The following is a 24,136-nucleotide window of genomic DNA, read 5'->3' as shown; positions in this document are numbered from 1 at the left end:
AGATTTGTGTTAAAAAACGGGCTGAAAGTTGCTTTTCATCACAATGTAGTCGTTATATTACACCGTACCATCTGCAAGTCTTTCATCCAGATATAGCCAAAGGTCAAGCTGGACATCTTTTGACCTTTTGCTGGGTTCATACTGACTCTTGTAATGAAGAATATCTCTTGATAATACCCGCCGCTCGTGCAGCTTCTGTAGGCAGGGAAGAGGATATACGTCCCAACCCGCTGATCACTAACATTTCTGTAACCCTCTGTGTCCTTCCGCCTGGCCTCCCATCCAGCCAGCTGCCTGCCTGCTGAGGGCAGCACTTTGGGTGCCCGGTCAGGACGCGGCGCGCTGTTATCTCTCCGTCATTAATCAGGGGAAGGGTTCGGCCCAGCCAACTGAATTATTGGGAATATTAGAAAAGCAATTAGTAAAGCCGACGGCCGACGCAGATTTAACGAGGTTAGAGTTACTGTCGGGCCGTCGAGGTGGTGAGAGCGGAGGAGAGGAGAGGCAGGCGGAGACGAGGAGGGAGTGTTTAGATAAAGACACTAAAATAGTAGGATCAGCAGGGGGGAGGGGGCGGTCTGCAGAGAGGGGGAGAGCGGTGCGGCGGTGCATTAACAGCCGGGGTTCATAGTCTCCCCCTGGGGGTCTCCTCCCTCTTACGCCGGCCCCTCCTGATGCCTGCTACTCCATTAATCACACTGATGTATCACTGTAGTCTGGGAAGCAGAGGAAAACAACACGACTGGATAACCTGTTGACTCGTGTGTGTTTGTGTGACTGCAAACACTTACATACATCTGACAGGACTATTCAAGGCTGGTAGATCTTATATGTTCATGTATGCCCTTTTACTGAGCTCCTGTCGTATCTACTCGTGCAGATAGTTCCATGTGGGTTCAAGACATTGGTACTTATGCATTTGAAGTCAGTGTGAGATCAAAGTCTAGAACCCGTACCGTTTTTGGCGAAAGCTCTTTTAAAGTTTTGGACGCTCATCTTGGTGTGAGCTGCAGAGGTTATTTTAAACTAGATTATTTTATAAGCAAAAAAAAAGATTACGGATTATTTGAGCACTGCATGTTCTTGTACTGACCCTGAATGACAATTCTTTGGTTGATGCAAATTGCTGTTTGCTTTTGTTTTTTTAAGTCTGTGATTTGTGTTTTCATGTGCTACATTTGAGAAACTTTTACGCTGCCATCTCGTAAATCAGATGCTAAACCTCACCGGGATAATCCTGGTTAAATAAAGGTGAAGTAGAGAATAACTTCCTACACCATGTATTTGTGTGGCAGCAGATGTATCAGATCCAAAGTCGTGCATGCAAACCTGAAACTATCTGCAACACGAATTGTAATTGAGAAGATACGGTGTGTGTTTTGTGTGATTTGTGTAGCGTGACCCTTCAAACACTCGTCTGAGAATGTTTAGAAGCGGTTTATTACCGCCTGTAGTTTGGCTCACTTGTGCAGGTGAAAACCAATTTCGTTCTCTTCAACAAAGTTGGCCTTTCTTCTGAGGGCAAACCGCTGCTTGGATTGATGCAAAAAAATTAATCTTTTTTTTCTTAATGCCTTCTTGTGTGGTATGAATAGCAAAGAAAGGAAATAATGGCAGAGTGCAGACGAGTCCATCATGCTTAGTCAGACTTGTTTGGAGTACCTCCCGCCCACTGACACCCCTCTAATGACACAAATGTCAATGGAAGCGAGACAGTAAATGTGACTATTTTCACTCCTATGAAACTCTGTAAACATGACTGTTCCTGAATCCCTCACCCAGGGAACACCACACGCTTCCACACAGCCTGAGTGCTCGAGTTTAGATGCCAATCTCCCTCTGTGTGTGTGTGTGTGTGTGTGTGTGTGTGTGTGTGTGTGTGTGTGTGTGTGTGTGTGTGTGTGTGTGTGTGTGTGTGTGTGTGTGTGTGTGTGTGTGTGTGTGTGTGTGTGTGTGTGTGTGTGTGTGTGTGTGTGTGTGTGTGTGTGTTTTGAGCAGGTACTCTATTGATCGGCGCACGGACATGGACAGAATGTTCAACGTCCATGCAGGCAACGGGTCAGTGTTCATCCTCAGGGAGCTGGACAGAGAAGAGAACGCCTGGCACAACATCTCCGTCATCTCCACAGAGTTCAGTAAGTGCAGCATGATGGGAAGCGGTTCTCTTTCTGGTCACCCATTTCCTCCTGCTGTGTCGGTCAAATTGGATTTTTGGAATACATTCTCGCCAGGTTTTGTAGAGTACTAGAAAAGTCACCCAGATCTGCCAGTTCACCCAGTATTGGCTGGTGTTTTGTTTTCCCTCCCTGTGTAGGACTCAAATATCGTAAACCCCCCAAAAAAGACAAAAATTAAATCGGCTTTTAATCCTAATTTTTAACACTTCCTTCATGTGTACTTGTAATGTCCTGTAGTTTGGTGCAACAGCAAAGTCATGTTGTACTCACCGGTCTGCTGCTCTGACTTTTTCTCTTTCACTAATATGTTTTACTTGCCCTGACTTGGCATTACTATCAATTACACAGCACTTCCTGCAGACTCGCATTAAAAGCCAACATGGAAAGGGACGGTACTATGCCCTTTGAGCTGCTGGAAGGCTTTTAATGTGAAAGGTATACAGGAAGTATTGAGTGTCATTGTTATCTTAATGTCAGTGACTCCACACTTCTTGCACAGGAACATGTTTCCAGTAGCTGAAACACTATAATCCCTCCCCTCTACTTGACTTTTAATGTGAAACATCGGCAGGAAATGATGAGTTTAACTGACAGTACCTCAACACAGATCAGAAGAAAAGCAAAATATAAACTGATAACTATAATATTTGTCCTTTTTAATATGCTCAATATGTGTAAATAAATCTGGTGTGCAATAAGGAATAGTATAAAAATAAGAATTAGAAAAGGAATTAGAAAAGGTAATAAACTCAATTAAGTGTCAAGGAGAGCTTCACAATAAAAGTACACAAGTACATTGAGTTTTCCTCACAGCTTGAACGCAACTATGCAAAGCAAATATGCTCATATACTCAGGAGATATCTCTGTTTATTGAATATGCAATATTATGCTGAATTTTTTCATCCAAGCTATTTGTTTACACAGCCCATCTCAATGATTTTTACTTACACACTTTTATAGCAATATTTGAATTCTGGCTTTAATGTGAGACTTTACAGTCGTCCTGGTTTGTCTCAGTGAATTCCCAAAATCCTAGTGGAGTTTTCATACTTGCATGAAAATACGTAATGTGGAGCACAAATAGAGACTAAACAAGTTGTATACACCTTAAATGTATTACTTTATGTCATCTACTCGATGCATATACTTTGTATAACAGTATAAATATCACAATTACCTCGTTGCCTAACAACGTTGGCATTGCTGTGTGCATGGAGACAGGCGACAGCCACACACACACATTTCATATGCGCTGTGGTTCAGTTTTATTCGGTAAAGAAATAATTCCCTGTTCCCACCTCTTGTGTTTCCCAGACAACCCGCGCCAGCTCAGCCGCGTGCCCGTCTACGTCAGGGTGCTGGACGTCAACGACAACGCTCCAACGTTTGCCACCAGTTACGAGACGTTTGTGTGCGAGAATGCTAAGGCTAATCAGGTCGGTGTGACCGAGCACAAAGCCGTAGTCATGGTCTCATCTCCACTTCCTGCTCAGCATGTAATTAGCATTAGCAGACATCAGACAGCATGTGTGTTTGAAGCTTTTAAGAAGTTCTACAGTAGATGGAGAGGATAACGAATACATCTGGGGACTCTTCTTTTTAGCATTAAGCTCACGTACATCTAAATAAATACAGTTTTCAGAACAGATTGTTCCTCCAAAAAGAGTGAAGAACACATCTGCAGGTCAAAAGGAAACGGCTGCTTTATAGACTGTTTATATCTGTAATACTCACAGATCACAATCGTGAGTCTTCTCAGTTGTGCTGCTGCCAATCCTTGTTGGAAACCCAAAACTGCTGCAACGCAATACACATCAACTTTGACACTCCGAGTCTTCAGTTTCAGTACCACTTGTAAATTGCACCACATATGTTGTGTTCACACTTGGGTCTGAATCAAATGTTGCTGTGCTCATGGGAAGCGTGATGACCCGAGCTCTGACTTGTTTGACTTGTACTAAGAATTATATGTTGAAACCACGTTTAAAAAAAGGCTACATGTGATGTTATCTCTTAGACATTGGACCTCAGCTGCAGTGGTGGAAGAAGCACTCCTTTCATTTACTGAAGTAGAAGCAGCAATACAACAGCGAATAAATACTATATGACAAGTTTAACATCAAAATATACTTAAAGCACCAAAAGTAAAAGTACACATGGTGCAGTGACATGCTTCAGGGAATCTCTCAGGTTCGTTATGTGTTAGCTTGCCACTCACTGTTTGTCTTTATGAATTCCCCAAAGACCGATTTACGCCTTCAACCAGAATGAACAGCGGATGTTAACATGAAGCACAAGCCTCTAACACGCTTAGTATCTTTGTTAATTAGACGGACTACAGCTGGCGTTGGCCATAATGGCAACATGCTGTGAGAACGTAGAGATCCGGAGCAGGCCTGACACACAGCCCGTTGTGTTTATTGTGTTGCTTACCCGACCGTCTCTTATTCCAGAGGATACAAACCGTGAGCGCCACAGATCCCGACACTCCGCTCGGAGGACAGCGATTCTTCTTCAGTCTCGCGCAGGAGGCTGCTGGGAAGGCCAACTTCTCCGTCCGCGATAACAAAGGTGATACACTCGCAGCTGATGCTTGTGGTTATTTCATTTACTTCAATCTTTTGTATAATGTTCCCATAAGGCACTTCTACCTTCTGTTGAACGTAACCACATCGAGTGCACATGATTTGATTTTATAGGGTTTTTTCATCTCGCAGCACTAAAAGCACATTCACAAACCAAATTACATTTCTCGTAGAGTTTATTGAAATATTAATTCAGGTTATTGATTGCTGCATAGTAACCGGACATCCTGTTCTTTTCAGACAACACGGCCTGGATCCTAACACGGAGGAACAGCTACAACAGCCTGCAGAAGAGCATCTACCACGTGCCGGTGGTCATTTCCGACGGAGAGTACCCGATGCAAAGCAGCACCAACACGCTGACCATCAGAGTGTGCACCTGCGACCGCGAGGGCAACATGAAGCTGTGCAATGCCGAGGCACTCACAGCGAGGGCGGGACTCAGCACGGGGGCCCTGGTGGCCATTTTGCTTTGTGTCATCATTCTGCTCAGTGAGTACAGACTGCATGAGGAGCAACCAGCTGCAACGTAACCTATCTGACATTTGTTTTTCAATCTGAGCTTTATTTAGCCAGATCTTTCATCTTAAGGATGAAAAGGACAAGTGCACACTTTACACAAGACTCCTGCTCAGTCCGAACAAGACAGAAATGTTTCGGTGGTCTCTGGTTCCTCATCACACATAGTTGATTTCAACCTCAATCATATCAGAATATTGAGAAACCGTCCGCTCTAGGATAAAACAGAAATAGCACTTATGAGGAATTTATGTCTGTGAGTAAGGCTTGAATTCAATTACTGATGAATCAAAAAAAATTGTGCACCATGGCCCAAATCCAATGTGTTACAAAACTGGCTTCAGGGCCAGAGAGTTTTCAAACCACATTCAAATTTGCTCCAATAGTCATCTTTTCACTGACCATTAGGATGCAAGCCATGCAGTAAGGCTTCTGCATCTTGATGAACATAGAAATACTGAATGATATGATGTTGACTTAGTCCGACAGAGGCTAGGTCAGCTTCAAAAGGATCACTCGGATACATCACCTATTATACACGGTGCTAATATTATAAACCCTGTCGTATCACTTTTTCAGACTTTTTCTCCGATATGCTATACTATGACTTTTTTCAACATGCTATACTATGACTTTTTTTTTGACTTTTTTCAACATGCTATACTATGATTTTTTTATGACTTTTTTCAACATGCTATACTATGATATTTTTTGACTTTTTTCAACATGCTATACTATGACTTTTTTCAACATGCTATACTATGACTTTTTTGACTTTTTTCAACATGCTATACTATGACTTTTTTCAACATGCTATACTATGACTTTTTTATGACTTTTTTCAACATGCTATACTATGACTTTTTTATGACTTTTTTCAACATGCTATACTATGACTTTTTTATGACTTTTTTCGACATGCTATACTATGACTTTTTTCAACATGCTATACTATGACTTTTTTATGACTTTTTTCGACATGCTATACTATGACTTTTTTATGACTTTTTTCGACATGCTATACTATGACTTTTTTATGACTTTTTTCAACATGCTATACTATGACTTTTTTCAACATGCTATACTATGACTTTTTTATGACTTTTTTCAACATGCTATACTATGACTTTTTTCGACATGCTATACTATGACTTTTTTCAACATGCTATACTATGACTTTTTTCAACATGCTATACTATGACTTTTTTCAACATGCTATACTATGACTTTTTTCAACATGCTATACTATGACTTTTTTCAACATGCTATACTATGACTTTTTTCAACATGCTATACTATGACTTTTTTATGACATTTTTCAACATGCTATACTATGACTTTTTTCGATATGCTATACTATGACTTTTTTCGACATGCTATACTATGACTTTTTTATGACTTTTTTCAACATGCTATACTATGACTTTTTTCAACATGCTATACTATGACTTTTTTTTTGACTTTTTTCAACATGCTATACTATGATTTTTTTATGACTTTTTTCAACATGCTATACTATGATATTTTTTGACTTTTTTCAACATGCTATACTATGACTTTTTTCAACATGCTATACTATGACTTTTTTGACTTTTTTCAACATGCTATACTATGACTTTTTTCGACATGCTATACTATGACTTTTTTCAACATGCTATACTATGACTTTTTTATGACTTTTTTCGACATGCTATACTATGACTTTTTTCAACATGCTATACTATGACTTTTTTATGACTTTTTTCAACATGCTATACTATGACTTTTTTATGACTTTTTTCGACATGCTATACCATGACTTTTTTATGACTTTTTTCAACATGCTATACTATGACTTTTTTATGACTTTTTTCGACATGCTATACTATGACTTTTTTCAACATGCTATACTATGACTTTTTTATGACTTTTTTCGACATGCTATACTATGACTTTTTTATGACTTTTTTCAACATGCTATACTATGACTTTTTTCAACATGCTATACTATGACTTTTTTATGACTTTTTTCAACATGCTATACTATGATATTTTTTGACTTTTTTCAACATGCTATACTATGACTTTTTTCAACATGCTATACTATGACTTTTTTGACTTTTTTCAACATGCTATACTATGACTTTTTTCGACATGCTATACTATGACTTTTTTCAACATGCTATACTATGACTTTTTTATGACTTTTTTCAACATGCTATACTATGACTTTTTTATGACTTTTTTCAACATGCTATACTATGACTTTTTTATGACTTTTTTCGACATGCTATACCATGACTTTTTTATGACTTTTTTCAACATGCTATACTATGACTTTTTTATGACTTTTTTCGACATGCTATACTATGACTTTTTTCAACATGCTATACTATGACTTTTTTATGACTTTTTTCGACATGCTATACTATGACTTTTTTATGACTTTTTTCAACATGCTATACTATGACTTTTTTATGACTTTTTTCAACATGCTATACTATGACTTTTTTCGACATGCTATACTATGACTTTTTTCAACATGCTATACTATGACTTTTTTCAACATGCTATACTATGACTTTTTTCAACATGCTATACTATGACTTTTTTCAACATGCTATACTATGACTTTTTTCAACATGCTATACTATGACTTTTTTCAACATGCTATACTATGACTTTTTTCAACATGCTATACTATGACTTTTTTCAACATGCTATACTATGACTTTTTTCGATATGCTATACTATGACTTTTTTTTGACATTTTTCGACATGCTATACTATGACTTTTTTCAACATGCTATACTATGACTTTTTTCGATATGCTATACTATGACTTTTTTATGACATTTTTTAACATGCTATACTATGACTTTTTTCGACATGCTATACTATGACTTTTTTATGACTTTTTTCAACATGCTATACTATGACTTTTTTATGACTTTTTTCAACATGCTATACTATGACTTTTTTATGACTTTTTTCAACATGCTATACTATGACTTTTTTATGACTTTTTTCAACATGCTATACTATGACTTTTTTATGACTTTTTTCAACATGCTATACTATGACTTTTTTTGACATTTTTCGACATGCTATACTATGACTTTTTTCGACATGCTATACTATGACTTTTTTATGACTTTTTTCGATATGCTATACTATGACTTTTTTATGACTTTTTTCGACATGCTATACTATGACTTTTTTCAACATGCTATACTATGACTTTTTTCAACATGCTATACTCTGACTTTTTTCAACATGCTATACTATGACTTTTTTCGACATGCTATACTATGACTTTTTTCAACATGCTATACTATGACTTTTTTCAACATGCTATACTCTGACTTTTTTCAACATGCTATACTATGACTTTTTTCGATATGCTATACCATGACTTTTTTATGACTTTTTTCAACATGCTATACTATGACTTTTTTATGACTTTTTTCGACATGCTATACTATGACTTTTTTCAACATGCTATACTATGACTTTTAATGACTTTTTTCGATATGCTATACTATGACTTTTTTATGACTTTTTTCAATATGCTATACCATGACTTTTTCATGACTTTTTTCAACATGCTATACTATGACTTTTTTATGACTTTTTTCAACATGCTATACTATGACTTTTTTAGATATGCTATACCATGACTTTTTATGACTTTTTTCAACATGCTATACTATGACTTTTTTATGACTTTTTTCAACATGCTATACTATGACTTTTTTATGACTTTTTTCAACATACTATACTATGACTTTTTTCGATATGCTATACTATGACTTTTTTTGACATGCTATACTATGACTTTTTTTATGACTTTTTTCAACATGCTATACTATGACTTTTTTCGATATGCTATACTATGACTTTTTTTGACATGCTATACTATGCCTTTTTTTATGACTTTTTTCAACATGCTATACTATGACTTTTTTCGATATGCTATACTATGACTTTTTTTGACATGCTATACTATGACTTTTTTCGACATGCTATACCATGTCTTTTTTATGACTTTTTTCAACATGCTATACTATGACTTTTTTCAACATGCTATACTATGACTTTTTTATGACTTTTTTCAACATGCTATACTATGACTTTTTTCGATATGCTATACTATGACTTTTTTTTGACTTTTTTCGACATGCTATACTATGACTTTTTTCGACATGCTATACCATGACTTTTTTCGACATGCTATACTATGACTTTTTTCGACATGCTATACCATGATTTTTTTCGATATGCTATACTATGACTTTTTTCGATATGCTATACTATGACTTTTTTATGACTTTTTTCGACATGCTATACTATGACTTTTTTCAACATGCTATACTATGACTTTTTTCAACATGCTATACTATGACTTTTTTCAACATGCTATACTATGACTTTTTTCGATATGCTATACCATGACTTTTTTATGACTTTTTTCAACATGCTATACTATGACTTTTTTCGATATGCTATACCATGACTTTTTTATGACTTTTTTCAACATGCTATACTCTGACTTTTTTCGATATGCTATACTATGACTTTTTTTTGACATTTTTCGATATGCTATACTATGACTTTTTTATGACTTTTTTCAACATGCTATACTATGACTTTTTTATGACTTTTTTCGACATGCTATACTATGACTTTTTTCAACATGCTATACTATGACTTTTTTGACTTTTTATAATCCCAGACTATACTATTATGGCACTGTCACAAACTGGGCTGCCCAGCCCTGACAAAAGAGGCAGACACACAACCTAGCCTTTTAATAATTTTATTGTTTGAAGGAATAGCATGAGTGAAAAACTTGAACATACAGTGGCATGTGTAATTAGAAACTTTCTGCACTCTAAGTGGGTGCATTTGTGGAAAATTGTGCAAGTGCAATGTATCTCAAAAATAGCCAAAGCGTCAACCAAAAAACAAAACAAACGGGTAACTCGGGGAGGAGAAAGCCAGGAGGGTTTTGTGTAGAGCACGGGAACACAGCACAGAGCGAAGGTGTTGATGATCCTCTGCCACGCCCATGTGGAGCCTACAAAGAAAGTCACAATACACAAACCTAGTAAAAGGTAGCCAGGGCGAAGAGGGTTGTGACAGCGATACTATTACATACATTTTATTTTCATATACTTTTTCATGATTTTTTTCAACATGCTATACTATGACTTTAAAAAAAATGTGGCACTTGACTTTTGTTCTTACATTTTTCTACATACTATAGCGTGACTTCTTTTAGACATTTTTCAACTATGACCCTTTTCAAGCAGCGAGAGAGTCGGTGCATTTGTGCTAAATGTGTTTGAGCTTCACTCTTGTTCTGGAATTCAATTGGTGCCAAATTGTATACCAAAATTGAATTGTGCCATAGCTCAAGTGCTGTAATGCTACATAAAGTTGTGTTTCTAGCATACAATGTATTTTTTCTTAAACTGCATTCTTTTGTGATCTCAAGCAGCAGTGGCCCTGAGGACAGAAAATGCATAATGCATCCTTGTGGTAGCTGAGCTTGTTTCTACAAAGTCAGACAACATCAGTGAACACTTGTGCAACATCAACAAATCCCCCTGGACGGTCACTGGCCTTCTGAAAAAGAAGAGGGAGCAAAGAAACATCAGCAAAAGTCACCAAAGTCTTACTTATTTTCTGTTTTTTTTGTTCTGCCTGTAGTGATCGTGGTGCTGTTTGCTGCCCTGCGGAGACAGAGGAAGAAGGAGCCTCTGATCATCTCCAAAGAGGATGTGAGAGACAACGTCGTCAGCTACAACGATGAAGGGGGTGGAGAGGAGGACACTCAGGCCTTTGATATCGGCACGCTGCGCAACCCGGAGGCCATTGAGGAGAGCAAGCAACGGAGGGACATCGTCCCTGAAACCTTCTACCCTGCGGTTCGACGGCCCGTGCTGCCCCCGATCCGGGACAATAACGGGGACGTGAGAGACTTCATCAACCAGAGGCTCCAGGACAACGACAACGACCCAACGGCGCCGCCTTACGACTCCCTGGCCACCTACGCCTACGAGGGAAACGGCTCCGTGGCCGAGTCCCTTAGCTCACTCGAGTCGGTGACCACCGATGGCGACCAGGACTACAACTACCTAAGCGAGTGGGGACCCCGATTTAAGAAACTGGCGGACATGTACGGGGGCGACGACAGCGACAGGGATTCCTAACGAGAGCCTGGCACACAGACGAGGAGAGGAAAAGTGAAATGAAACTCCTTAAAAACCTTTCGGGCAATTGTGGTGCACGTGTGGCGAGAAAAATGGCGAAAGGACCGAAAAACAAGCACCGCTTGTCCACGTGCTCTTTCACCGCCACCGCTCACCGTTGTCCCTCCGGTGACCAGACGTAGGCTTTGTGTGTCCAATCAGTGTTAGTTGCGTTTTTGCCAGGGTGCAGTGAAAAGAGACTTTGTGTCAAGACTGTTTTTGTGTATATGGGGTGCACATGAGGCCCAAATATATCTATACTGGTACTTTCTTTTTTCGTTTGTTTTTTCCAAAGCTGCGTGTGGTGGACACGTTCAACAAGCAGCTTTGTGAACCAACAGATATGCCTATGTATTCTTCAGTGTTTCTGGGACAACATGCTGCATATTGTGAGTTCTATCTTTGCTTGTGTACGTACGGTAATATGATACAATACGCTGTACAGTGGTTTTGTTTTTCTAATGTCCAAACGATCCCCTCTTTCAGCACGACTCGAGCCACAAGTGCCACAAAATGTTGGCATCGATGAGAAAGATTGGATGGAATCAAATTTGTGTTAGATGTGGTTTTAAAATATGGAATTGATGGCCGCAACAAACATTCACAAACACACCAGTTAGTCATGTTTTATAGGATCTGATTCTCATCTCCGTCCTGCTTTGAGCGTTCGCTGTGAGGTGAGCCAAATACCAAATACTTCCTTCTTGAGCCGAATGTCTTCAGAATCATTTCTTCTCTTTGCAGCCAACTCTCTGGCTGAAAAATGAAGTACACGAAAAAAGTGATTTTCTAAAATACATTGATAAAGATGCACCAGGCTCAGTTAAGAGGAAAATGCTGGTCTTGTTGGACTTTTCTCAGTAAATGATTCTCTCTGTACAGCATGCTGTAAGTCAAAGTCCCATTAACTCCCAGTGAGCTTGAAACTACGGCATAAAATTGGAGATGAAAGAGCTCGTGGACAGTTACCATTAAAATTCATCGTGCTATTTGATTTTCTTCTGTTCAGGTGATGAAGAGAAACATGAAAAGTAGCATCTGAATCAATGTCCCGAGCAGGAACAATGATTATGATTGGGAATTATACACGTTTAAACTTTGACTCTGTCCATATGTTCAGCTGTTATACTTCAGAGTCTATGGTGTCAATCAAATAAGTTGCCTTAAATCCTAAAGACAAATCTACACCAAGAGAAAAGGCCGGATGTCTAAGATTTGTGTTGTTTGGGGGTCAGATTCTTCTAAATAACCATTTCAATGTACCACATTACCCACAGCATCCAGAAAAGAAATGTATAATAAGAGTTTTTCTTACACGTGTCCTGAGAGGGGCTCTGCCCTGAATGTATAATAATGTAACATAGCAGTTGGTGGAAATGTGCCAAAACACCACCAGTATTTTCCTTTAAACGACCTGTGAACGCTGCTCCGTGCTGCTGTATGTAGTGTTGAACATGAAGCCGGTGTTCACCGGACTGATTTCCTGGGGGACGAACAGCCTTTTTCCATAAAGGGGTTTATCAAGGGCCACCTGACCTTTGAGTGGTGTCCAATGAGGCTCTTGCACCCAGAGGGGCGTCCTCGGCTCCGAGAGAAGGTCAACACATTGTCCTGCAGCCAGAACACACGACGCTTCATTTAAAAGAAAAGTAAAAACACGAGACAATATTATCAAATTACTTCAACTATGAAAACACAGTGTGAGAATAAAGTGGGCTGGTTGATAAGGCCGATTAGAAGAGCTTAAACAAGCTCTGCCCTCACTTAAGGAAAGGCTGACATTTGAAAGAGTAATAAACGCCACAGTGGCACAGGTTCTCTCTGTACATTGAATCGGGCTCGACATCGACGCGGCACACTAAACAATAACACGGCGGCTGGATAATCCTTCTGCTCGGCTACGGTGGCTTTGTTATTAGCTCGCTCCTGGAGCAACCTCCCATTGTAAGTGGCCATTTCAGCCTGTTGCTGTGATAAGCGTTTAATGGGTTTAGAAACCCTTCACTCCCAAGAAAACTGCTTTCTCTGCCTCGAGGTACGACGTGAGCTCTTGAATGGAAATCGACGTGACAGCAGTACTCACCGAGAGCATTTCCTCCTCCAGTCTTCACTATTTCTCTGTCTTCATACGAGGTGTCAGCATATCGCCATCACGGAGACGTGCTTATGTTGTCCTGTGGAGAGTGCATTTGCCTCCGAGCTCAGCTCAGAGAACAGAAGACGGTGCACATCGTAACGTACACTTCGGTTCAGTTTTTCCTCTTCCTCCAGATACAGTAGCTCTGTGGTTGTTGATGTGTAGACGCGGTCGGCCTCGGGGCTCGCCTCTACTACGGTACATGATGTTGGTGACGATGTGGTTGAGCAGTGGCGTTTTGTCAACGTAGAAACAGTTTGAGAGGTTGTGGTAGTGTAAGGGGCCATCCATCAAGCTGCTTTGTAAAACGTGATATTTTGTACTGAATATTTATATGACACAATTAAATATCTTTAAAAATCAATCTTTGTGAGGTATTCTTCCAAGATAAAAACATTAAGTGGAGGTTTAATAATTTGACAGGTTTATATACTTCTGCTTGTGGAGGATAATTTAACTTTTATCTGACTGGTGATAGCAGCCACAGGCTGAAACGTACCGTCCTCACAGGTATTTATGGATTATCTGCAATAAATCATCGGCACAAAAGACTCGACGCGTCAGATAGAAATTCATATAACGGCCGCTGTTAAATAGCTGGATCCAGAGGCTACCGAGCTGAGGAAATTGTTAATTAGACAATCTATAATTAAGATCTGTCAGACAGCCAATCGGATTTGGAGAGAGGTTAAAAAAAAACCTAAAGAAATCACATTTTGATTATTAGAGGATGAGTGGCAGATGTGAGACAGATGGTGACATTGTGGTGATTGAATATAATTGACTCAACCCTTTTATTCTAGATTAGGCCTCTTAGAGCGCTGGAACAGATTACAACAAATGCAAAAAAACAAACGGATTTCCGACACTGAAAACTTTATTTACAGTCTTATATTTGAATGTTTATTCATTTCATACTTTTAAAAACATGTTTATTTGTTTGGCGTGTGTCAGTAACGTGAGCTCCTGCTGTGGTTTTGGATTTAAAAGTCAACTCAATATTTTAAAGATTACAACAAACATGAACATAAGACAGCATAAGGCCAGTGCTACAGTACTAAACAGCATAAAACATGACGGCCTCTCGCTTCATTTCTGATTCTCTTTGCTTTCATGTTGACAATCGAGGATAAAAACAAAACAAATTCTGCCCTAAATCTCCGGGTTAAGAGTCAAAGCGACCCGACTAATGCTCACCTGTTCCCATCCAGAACTTTGGGAAGAGTCAACCATCATTGCTAAACTATCACAGCTCCACGACCGACTAGCGGCACCTGTGTTGGACCAACTCTCGCCACATTTTGCAGTCGGATCTCCTCGGTGCGGACGCGGCTCGTGATTGGCCGCCTCCAAGAAATAAAAAAAGGGCGCCGTCACTTCCTGCATTCCTCCGGCTCGTCGGTCTCCTTCTCCTGCCGCTCCCGCTCTCGTCTCATCTCCTTCAGCTCCTGTCTGTATTTCCGCTCGATGAAGCGCTTCTGATGAGCCATCTGTGGGAAGTTATCTGGTACAGGGAGAGGCAGAGCGGGGAAACAGAGAGAAGTCGACCAAGGAGAACAGATAAAGAGAGAGAGAGAGAGAGACAAAGAGGCAGGGGTGTGAAGAGACAAGGTCAGTCTCCAACTGGGCGAGGACAGCAATGTAGGGCTCAAACTGCACACACTATAGTTTTCACCGCAAGTGTCACGTCGTCACTCGGGTCAAACGAGCGAGAATGTCGCAGGCAGCATTGTGATTAAAATGCCCTCATGTTGTTATTTCATTAATAATGATGAAGTAACAAGGACAGGCCCTGTTTGGTTTCAGCACAATGACTGTGAGATCTGATAACATAATTACAAGTGAACACTTCTAAATGAGATCTGCAGTAAGATGGTGTCGTGAGGAAAGAAAACAGAATCAGATGCGAGCTGCTGATGGGGTGTTAACATATATATACATATATATATATATATATATATATATATATATATATGTATACATATATATACATATACATATACATATATATATATATACATATATATATATATATATATATATATATATATATATATATATATATATATATATATATATATATATATATATGTATACATATATATACATATATATACATATATATATATATATATATATATATATACATATATATACATATATATATATATATATATATATATGTATATATATATATACATATATATACATATATATATATATATATATATATATATATATATATATATATATATATATATATATATATATATACACACATAGGCTGGAGACTAAATCACTGGTTCCCCTGCAGTTGGATGACAGATGATCAAAAAAACATTAATTGTCTCACGCTGCTTTGAAAGCTCTAAATAGAAAACCGCCGATTGCCAGAGCTCATTTATAGCTGACAAATGCTACTACTTGATAACTGTTAGTAAAGAATGAGCCGTTCCTTTCTAAAGACGAGTTCTGAAGTCTCCATTTGGGTTTTGCTGCTGAATGCCAACTTGGCAGGAGCCACAAAACTCAGATTTGGGCCAGCACAGAGGGTGTCTGGGTGGATTCAATGAGCGTCAGCAGCAGCGACTGAGTGCGGCAGGTTGGGACCGTCAGTCCACTCAACTCTTTTGAAATCTCAAACGAGACTCAAATGAGTTATTGAGGCCATGAAGTGGCAAAAACTAAAGACGACTGCTACTTTAGTTTGAAACCACAGAAACTGTTTCTCGTGAGCCCGCCCTGGTGGTCGTTGTTGGTACTGCATGTAAAGCCAGAAGGTCGATCTTTCATTAATCAGGAAAAACTAAAACGTGCTCCTGAAACCCAAACAGCACGTTTCCTTCGACCAGGAGACCAAAAGCTGTGAACTAAGGAACACTTATTCCATTATCCAAATTACTGCTAGTTCATTTTGTAAATCGCTGAATCAACTAACAGCGTCATCTCCAGCTGCAACTAACCGAATATCATTCTAATGATCAATTTGTCTTCTGATAATTCCGTTGATTGATCCATTGATCGTTTCAGAACTTGTGATGGGCATGTTGGATACATCACACAGAATAGAGTACAAGATGACATCCTCAAATGTCTGCGTTTGTTCAACCAACGGTCTAAAAACCACACGTCCAATTTAGGATTATATTAAAGAGAGAAAAGCATGAGATGTTCCACTGGGTTTGCTTGAAATAATGAAGAATAATTCATCAATTATCAAAGTAGTCGATTGTGTTTCTGTGGATCAGCTCTAGTTAGAACATGAGGTCCTTTGCTGACCAGTAGAGGTGCATTTAATCCTTCAGTGTAAGAGAGAACGTTTAAAGCACCTGGATCTGAGCGGCTTTACTTTCCAGCCATGACAGCAGAACTGGACCCAACGACCCAGCGGGCAGCACTGTTTTGTCATTTGGTTATTTAGAGCTTAGGTAATTTTCCATTAAGTGTTGACATTACTGGCTCTTTCCACCGCACTCTTCAATTTAAAACGCCACGCATGACGAGAGGCCCGGTGGTGTGAGACACGTCTGACGGTGCACTTTCTGCGGTCGCTGGCCATGACCGTGCAAACCTAAACAAAACAGAACCGGTCTCTCAACAGAAAACTTTTTACCCAGAGAAGCTTTAAAGTCAGAGAAGAGCCACAATGATCTGTGCCTGAATACTAATAATAAAAACAATAGTTGCTTATTATACATATTCTGTTATTTTGGCTCTGCACTTGTAGCGTAGTTTGAAATAAGAGGGAAGACAGAATGATCTCAACAGTATTGGACGAATATATTTTAAATGCTCCCTGGTAAAGCTCCGGCGGTTATTGGAGACTTTGTGAAGTAAAAACCAATAACTGATCCAAGAACTACCACTGCTGCTAACCTCGGAGGGATCGTTCATAGAACACGTCTTCAGGTTTGCTCCGTGTAGACGTAGACGTCCTGACAGCTGAGCTTCAGCAGCTGAAAGCTCACACATCATGCTGCAGTAGAGTCAGACTCCCGATGTGTCGCTGTGTTTGAGGATTCATTTAGCATTTGTATCAAGTCAGAACTGCAAGATATTCTCTTTTTCTTTGTTGGGCGAACAAAACGCACAACTTATAAACACCACCGTGAGTTCTAAGATGCTGTGAAGTATTTTTTCGATATTTACTGTAATTTTAGGGACTCAATAGTATTTGGTCTCAGCGAGGGCCGAAGAACAACACATTCTTCAACTAAGTTGTTCCTTTAATCACAATTCTGAAGCGATAAACAAAACCCTGCTATTCCCATAAGGTACGTGTCCGACTCGTAGAAGAGGAGGATGCATTCTTCTTCTCCTTGCAACACTAATTTGTCATTATGGCAACGGAGAAGAGGAGTGCAAGATAACGGCAATATCCTATTAGAAGAGGAGACGGATCAAATAAAAGAAAGAAATACTGAAGAAAGAATGTGCTGAGAAAAAAATAAATAAAAATCATTCTGAGTGGAAATTTGACACACACACACACACACACACACACACACACACACACACAGAGAGAAACAGTCTATCTCAGTATGCTTTCGGTGAGTGGGGAACACTGGCTGAGCCTTGGAGAAAAAAACCTACATATTGCAGTTAAAATATGGAAATCACCAGCGTTTGTCCTCCAGGTGATGACTTGAGAACGACCCACTCCAGAGAGGAGAAAGAAGGCTTCGGCCATTTACATTGTTTAACATGCGGCACAAGAGCAGGCGTCGAAGAATAGGGCTGCTAAAGAATACACAAGGCTTTCCATTTCAGCCTGAAAAGCACCTTTAAAGGGGGGGGGGGGGGGGGGCCTGTTGTGCCCGCCCACAGCAGCGCTGACATGCGGCGTCAGGCAGCAGCTGGATGGTGGGATCAGCTCCCCCCCTTCTCTATTAAGGGCACTGTTCAGCCTGGGCTCAGGACGACGCCACGACAGACCGCGCCGGCCGAGTCCATCACCCAGAGCATCAGTCGACGAGCCGATGGTGCACTTGTACAGCCGTGCTGAGGAAGGGATTTCCCCGCCGTGCCAAAGGGCATTGAATGGCGATCCTGCACACTGTACTTTATTTTGTGGTATCCATCCCGTGGTTTTATCCAGAGATTAAGGGGTTTAGTGAAAGATAAAAATGTAGTCCCCTTCCAGCTACTATCCACATCCTTATTCAACAGATATTGCATTGTTTGAGGAACAAGCAGCTGCGAGACAGGGAAGGGGTGAGGGTCGAGTCTTGGAGACGTTAAACAGAGACAGCACTATCTGTTAGGATGCATGACAAATGGTTAAGCCGTTTCCATGTATATTTGATGTTGCCTTAGACAGAAAGGTGCGCGGCGCACGGAGCCTCGGGGTCTGCGAAACTTCCGCACCGCCCGACTCCATCCGCCCGTCCACTCCGCTCCCCTCGCTGGCTGCTCTCAGCTCCATTTGTTTGCACTCATCTTTCTCCGAGCACCGGGGCCTTGGTTAACATTTAATTCTGCCTTGACAGATACAGGCAGGAGACTGTCAAAACGTGGGCCATCAAGTAATGAAATGTGAATCAGCCGAGCCACCGGCGGGTCGGCTACAGACAGCACCACGCGCCAAAATACCGGGCCCCGCTCTCTCTAATGAGCCCCGAGCTGTCTGACTGAACGCAGCCGTGTCTCTCACCTCTCCGACACCGCCGGAGCCGCGCATTTCTGTCTGCCTGGAAAAAAAGAAGAAGCTCTGCAGCAGAAACAAAAAGTTCAATCCTGTTTAAAGTGCCCCTGATACTCGAGGAGGCCTTAAATAAAACATGGAAATGAATCCTGACACGTTTGCCGGGAGGCGGGGTTTTCGATCCGAGAGTAACACAAGGTAGGGCTGTTGTACACGAGGAGTAATGGTGTAGCCGATGCTGCAGTGAGGGCCAACAAGACAATCAATGACGAATTACATGACACCGGGGCTAATGTCCTTGATTAGTCTTGCTATGCGAGCAAACGAAGCGAGGCCCTTGACAATCACACGAGAGACCACGCGGCTCCGGCGGGAGGCGATGCGTCAGGCGGTTGTGCGGCGGGCGAGCATCGAGACTCGTTATGTAAGGTCATGGTCAGGAGACACGCGGATCCTTCAGAGGCGTGTTAACCCCGCTGACTGACCTTGCGTATTTATCTCTACAGGAAGTCGCTCAACAATAGAAACAAAGATGCTGCGCTGACAGAGGAGGGAATCATCTGGGTAAGAACTGTGTATTATTAAAAGATCATAACAAAAGCCTCCGACTGGAAGCATTCTGCCCCGAAAGGAAAGAAGACTCGAAGAGATGATTTTTAAATGAACTGACCTTTTAAAAAGGCATTGCTAATCCAGCCACACGAAACAGCAATTTATGAGGGGGGGGGGGGGGGGGGGGGGGTAATGTTCATTTACTAGCAATGAGCATCTATCAATCATGGTGACAGAGGTGTACACTGGGGAGAGCAAATGGGAGGAATTAAGGGAGGGAGGAAGACACAGGAGAGAGTGTGTGTGCACTGAACTACGCCCCCTGATAAGGAGGGAGGGAGCCAGAAGCAGGCGGTGGGGGGGGGGGGGGGGGGGAGACTGAGAGAAGGGCTTTAAATAATGCCACCATAACGCTAATGTTTCATAAAAAAGAAAAGGCCCGGGCGCACGAACAGCATCAATCACAAGAGGCTGGAGGCCTCATTTACGAGCGGAATGAAATCAGAGTTTGACCTTCCTGCCCTTTGCAGAGTTCTGCAGGTCCGTTCCAACAAAGACATTTGCGCTCACCTCCAGCTAATTAGTCGAGTAAAGAACAAATTATACATTTGATTAATGTCGCGGTAATAGCAAGCGAGCACCGTCCAAAAATTGCACTTGAACACATACCCAACCCTTTACCCGGAGTAATGCATCCACATACACATGCACATGAGTATACAGCAGGAGACGATGGAAGCGGCCACGCGGCCGTGTGTCTGAGAGGCCTGTAATTGTATTTTTTGCTTGGCAGCCAATGAGACATTGTAAATGGCTAAAAAAAACACATCTATTTTCCTTAAGTGGCGGGTTGATGACAAGATGAAAGACAGCCAAGGAGTGAAGCAGCACATGGGGAGCGCATCAGCGACGCAAGAAAAACACGACGCAAGAAAAAACGCAAACTTTGCGCGGCCCTCGGGATGATCGACACGGTCGAGGATGCTCAGCTTCCCCCGTCCTTGTTTTATTGGTTCTCTCCATCTTTGGCGAGGTCCCATGCCTATGCTCTGGGCGAGCACTTCAAACAGCCTAATGTCCTATATGTCGCAGCCAACCGGCTGGTCAGGCCACAGCTCTCTGCCAGCCATCTTGCATACTGTACAGCCAAGGCTAATATTCAACACTGAGGCAAAGCGTGTGAGAGGCTTAAAGTGTGAATATACATGTGTGTGTGTGTGTGGGGAGAGGGGGTTCATGTTGCCAAACAACTCACATTTTTCGAGCGCATCCATCGCAGCTCCCATTTCCGCCTGTTGGATGCTAGATTAGAAATATTTTTTTTAAAGGAGACAGAGAGGGAGACAGAGAAAGAGGGAGAAAAGGTCTTTAGCATATTCAAAATGTCCCTTTTTTGATTTTTTTTTGTGTCAAAAAATAAATACAACAGGCCCAATATTGAGCGGATTATCAGACGTGCTTTATGTTTGTTTTGAAAGAGCCCTTTTAACAAACAATCCCAGGTAACACGGCACACACATTTGAAAAAGGTAAGCCTGTTGGTGGCTCGGCGCTGGGCACCTCATATATTATGTGCTGCGTGATCATAGCCCGGCAGCGGAGGTGGCTGGGAGCTTAAGTCATGTAAATACAAAAACAGTAAGCTGTCAAAGATCCTATGGAAGGGACAAACTTATCGGCAGCTTAGAGCAAGAGAGAGCGCTTTCAAGTAAGGGGGCCGTGGAGGGGATTTCTACATGTGGAGTGGGGGGGGGGGGGAGATGTTTGATGGATTTACGTTTCATTTCTCACGCAGGCTCAGCTGCAGCTTTATTGTCAACCCCTCCAACCCTGAAAAGGCCTTGGCGCGGAGGATTCACTTTCTTTACTTTACAAAAGCGTGAATGTGTGAGCACACACAAAAGGTGTGCAGTCAAACAGAAACACACACACACACACACACACCGCGCTGCCCTGTTGTCAACACAATAGCCCAGGTAGACCTGAATGCAGCCCTAAAGATACACTGTGCAGAAGAGGAATCTGTGACCGGGTGACAAAGTGATATTTCCATAACACAATTTACGTGAAATCAATAAAGAATCGATTGGTTTTCGTTCTGCATAATGTCCCTCACGATAGAAGAGGCCAACGAGAGCTTAATTGCTATAATAAACACCATCAATAAAGGCACAGCCATTATTCTTGAGCCCATTAGCGGTGCATCCAGAGGTGGAGCTGCTTGTCCCATATTACGTTGTACCGTCTCACTCACCTTGGGCCTTTGCCACAGCCGATTCGCTCCCCTTTGAAATACACGGCGACGGTGTAGGTGCGGGCGTGCGAGGGCCCCACCGTCTGCAGGGTCCTGCAAAATACAAACACAGAGATATGGGATGACATGGAGGAGGGGTAGAGTTGAGAAGTAATAATAACACCCGGGGAGAAAGGCACAAGGACACTCGGGGACGTTGTCCTTCGGAGAAATAACAACAAAGAGGGGAGGTGAGGAGGAAAAAACTTTTCAATTGGAACAAATATAATTCATCTCAAGCGGCGGGTTGAGAGGAGGGGAATAAGGCTTTGATTCAGTGGCGTGCTTTGAGAGCGAGCAGAAGCCATCTGAGGGACATATAAACAACTTTTAAAGCCTCCCCAGCTCCCAACACCCATCATCTTCAGACACCGAGATCTCTGTTTGGTTAAAGGAATGACACGTTGGGAGAGGAATTGAAATCAAAGATTGACAATAGTCTCCGAGAGACCCGCGAGTCTTTGAGTGCGCTAGAAGGATAAACAATGGAAACGCTAAAGAGGGACCAACACATCTAAGAGATGAACGACGGCAGAACATCACTCAACTCATTTACAGATGTGCCTCATTTAAGAGAGAAAGCTGTCAAGTTTGTTACATTTCTGCAGGGACGAGAGTACAAGACACCAGACAAAACTTGGGATGTGTTTGAATAGTTAACATTAGTATAAACAGCTCATACCGAAGCTGTGAGTCGCCTAAATTATTCACAGACAATTTACTTATTTCAGGAGAGCAATCCATTTTTAATGCAACGTGGTCACTTATGACACCTTTATCAATAATTCAGCGTCCTTTCTCACTTACAAATGAAGAAGTGCACGGCGCGTGCGGAGCGAATGGGACTCTCGTGAGCGACGTTTTGGCCGAATCTCGACAGGGAGAGCGTGTCGCCGGGAATTATCACGCCGCTAAAACAATACACGGATAGACGGAGAGGAAACGGCACCGCAGAGGTTCTCGTACGGGCTTCAGCTCGCACTAATGGCAGCTACTTGCAGGCCGATCTCTGGAAGTGTGTGTGTGTGTGTGTGTCCGCTCCCTGGTGTGTGCTGCCCAGACGAGATGTACGGTGAAGTGATGGTGCTGGGGTTGAGGTGCGAATCTGTCACATTCACCAGGGAACCTTTAGCGAGGGGCTCAATGCATTAACTCCTTTCCTCCCCCCCCTCTATGCGTCCTTTCCCGCCCTCCGTCGGTCATTTAGTCGCTTTTCTCTCTGACTCACACTCTTGTCTCACCCTCTGTTTCTCTACTCTTCACACTTGTAAACAGACTCAGACAGACCCTGAAGGCGGTCTGACGGTGGGCATCTGGGCCTCAGGAGATATAGCGGTTCGTCCTTTTGATCACAAGGTTGGCGGTTCGATCCCTTGCTCTCCCTGCCCGCATGTCGACGTGTCCTTGAGCAGGCTGCTGCCATCAGTGTACGAATGTGTGCGTGAAGAGGAAAATTAAAGTGCTTTGTCCGCTAAGGTAAAAAGGCACTATGCAGTCCATTTACAGACTCGACGCCATCAAATGCTATAAAAAGGTCTATGACTCTGGCTTATCGACCAACAGGTCGGGTCATCTCGTGAGGAGGTTTGCTCAAGAATCATCGGCTGCTCCTGTGTATTTGTCGAACAGGAGGAACCGAGAAGTAATTGCCCTCAAGGCTGCGGCAAAAAGCCTCAAGTCCGTCGATAGCTGGCTTTTTTGTACGCTTTTGTGATGAAATTCGAGTCACCCAGAGGCTCTGTTTGTTTCTGCTTCAAGTTCTTGTGGGCAACAGAGTTTGGAGGAAAGTGTTGATTGTCGTGTCAGAGTTGTGCCGTGTCAGAAATCACTGTTTGTCAGTTTCCATGGTGACAAACACACTGCTTCGTGACAGCTCTCAAAAGCATTCTGTCAAATGACACTTGGTCCTTGACCTTTCGTCAAATAAGAGGTCTCTCTGGGGCGTGTTTATCTATCACAACAACAGAGACCTTTACACAAGCTATTCACCAT

The 24,136-nt window shown here is 41.6% G+C and overlaps 2 protein-coding genes across 5 annotated transcripts in view; one reads left to right on the top strand and one right to left on the bottom strand.

Moving 5' to 3' along the window:
• LOC142937735 (cadherin-6-like) overlaps positions 1-13,776 on the top strand; it is a 37,610-nt gene extending 23,834 nt beyond the window's left edge. The window contains exons 7-11 of the mRNA XM_076080808.1: positions 1,999-2,135; positions 3,493-3,614; positions 4,632-4,749; positions 5,004-5,255; positions 10,977-13,776. Coding sequence (XP_075936923.1) covers positions 1,999-2,135; positions 3,493-3,614; positions 4,632-4,749; positions 5,004-5,255; positions 10,977-11,479 — 1,132 coding nt within the window. The 3' untranslated portion in view covers positions 11,480-13,776. The remainder of the gene's footprint in view (positions 1-1,998; positions 2,136-3,492; positions 3,615-4,631; positions 4,750-5,003; positions 5,256-10,976) is intronic.
• A 738-nt stretch (positions 13,777-14,514) lies between these two features.
• Positions 14,515-24,136, bottom strand: part of drosha (drosha ribonuclease III) — a 75,409-nt gene continuing 65,787 nt past the window's right edge. For all 4 annotated transcript variants that reach the window (XM_076080807.1, XM_076080803.1, XM_076080806.1 and 1 more), the window contains exons 30-32: positions 22,106-22,198; positions 21,107-21,153; positions 14,515-15,159 (exon numbers count right to left, since the gene is read on the bottom strand). In XM_076080807.1, coding sequence (XP_075936922.1) covers positions 15,029-15,159; positions 21,107-21,153; positions 22,106-22,198 — 271 coding nt within the window. In that variant the 3' untranslated portion in view covers positions 14,515-15,028. The remainder of the gene's footprint in view (positions 15,160-21,106; positions 21,154-22,105; positions 22,199-24,136) is intronic.

This window comes from Anarhichas minor, unplaced genomic scaffold (genome assembly GCF_050575085.1).
Source record: "Anarhichas minor isolate MPS153535 unplaced genomic scaffold, ASM5057508v1 ptg000074l, whole genome shotgun sequence".
Classification (NCBI taxonomy): Eukaryota; Metazoa; Chordata; class Actinopteri; order Perciformes; family Anarhichadidae; genus Anarhichas; species Anarhichas minor.
This window is presented reverse-complemented; position numbering and strand designations above follow the sequence as displayed.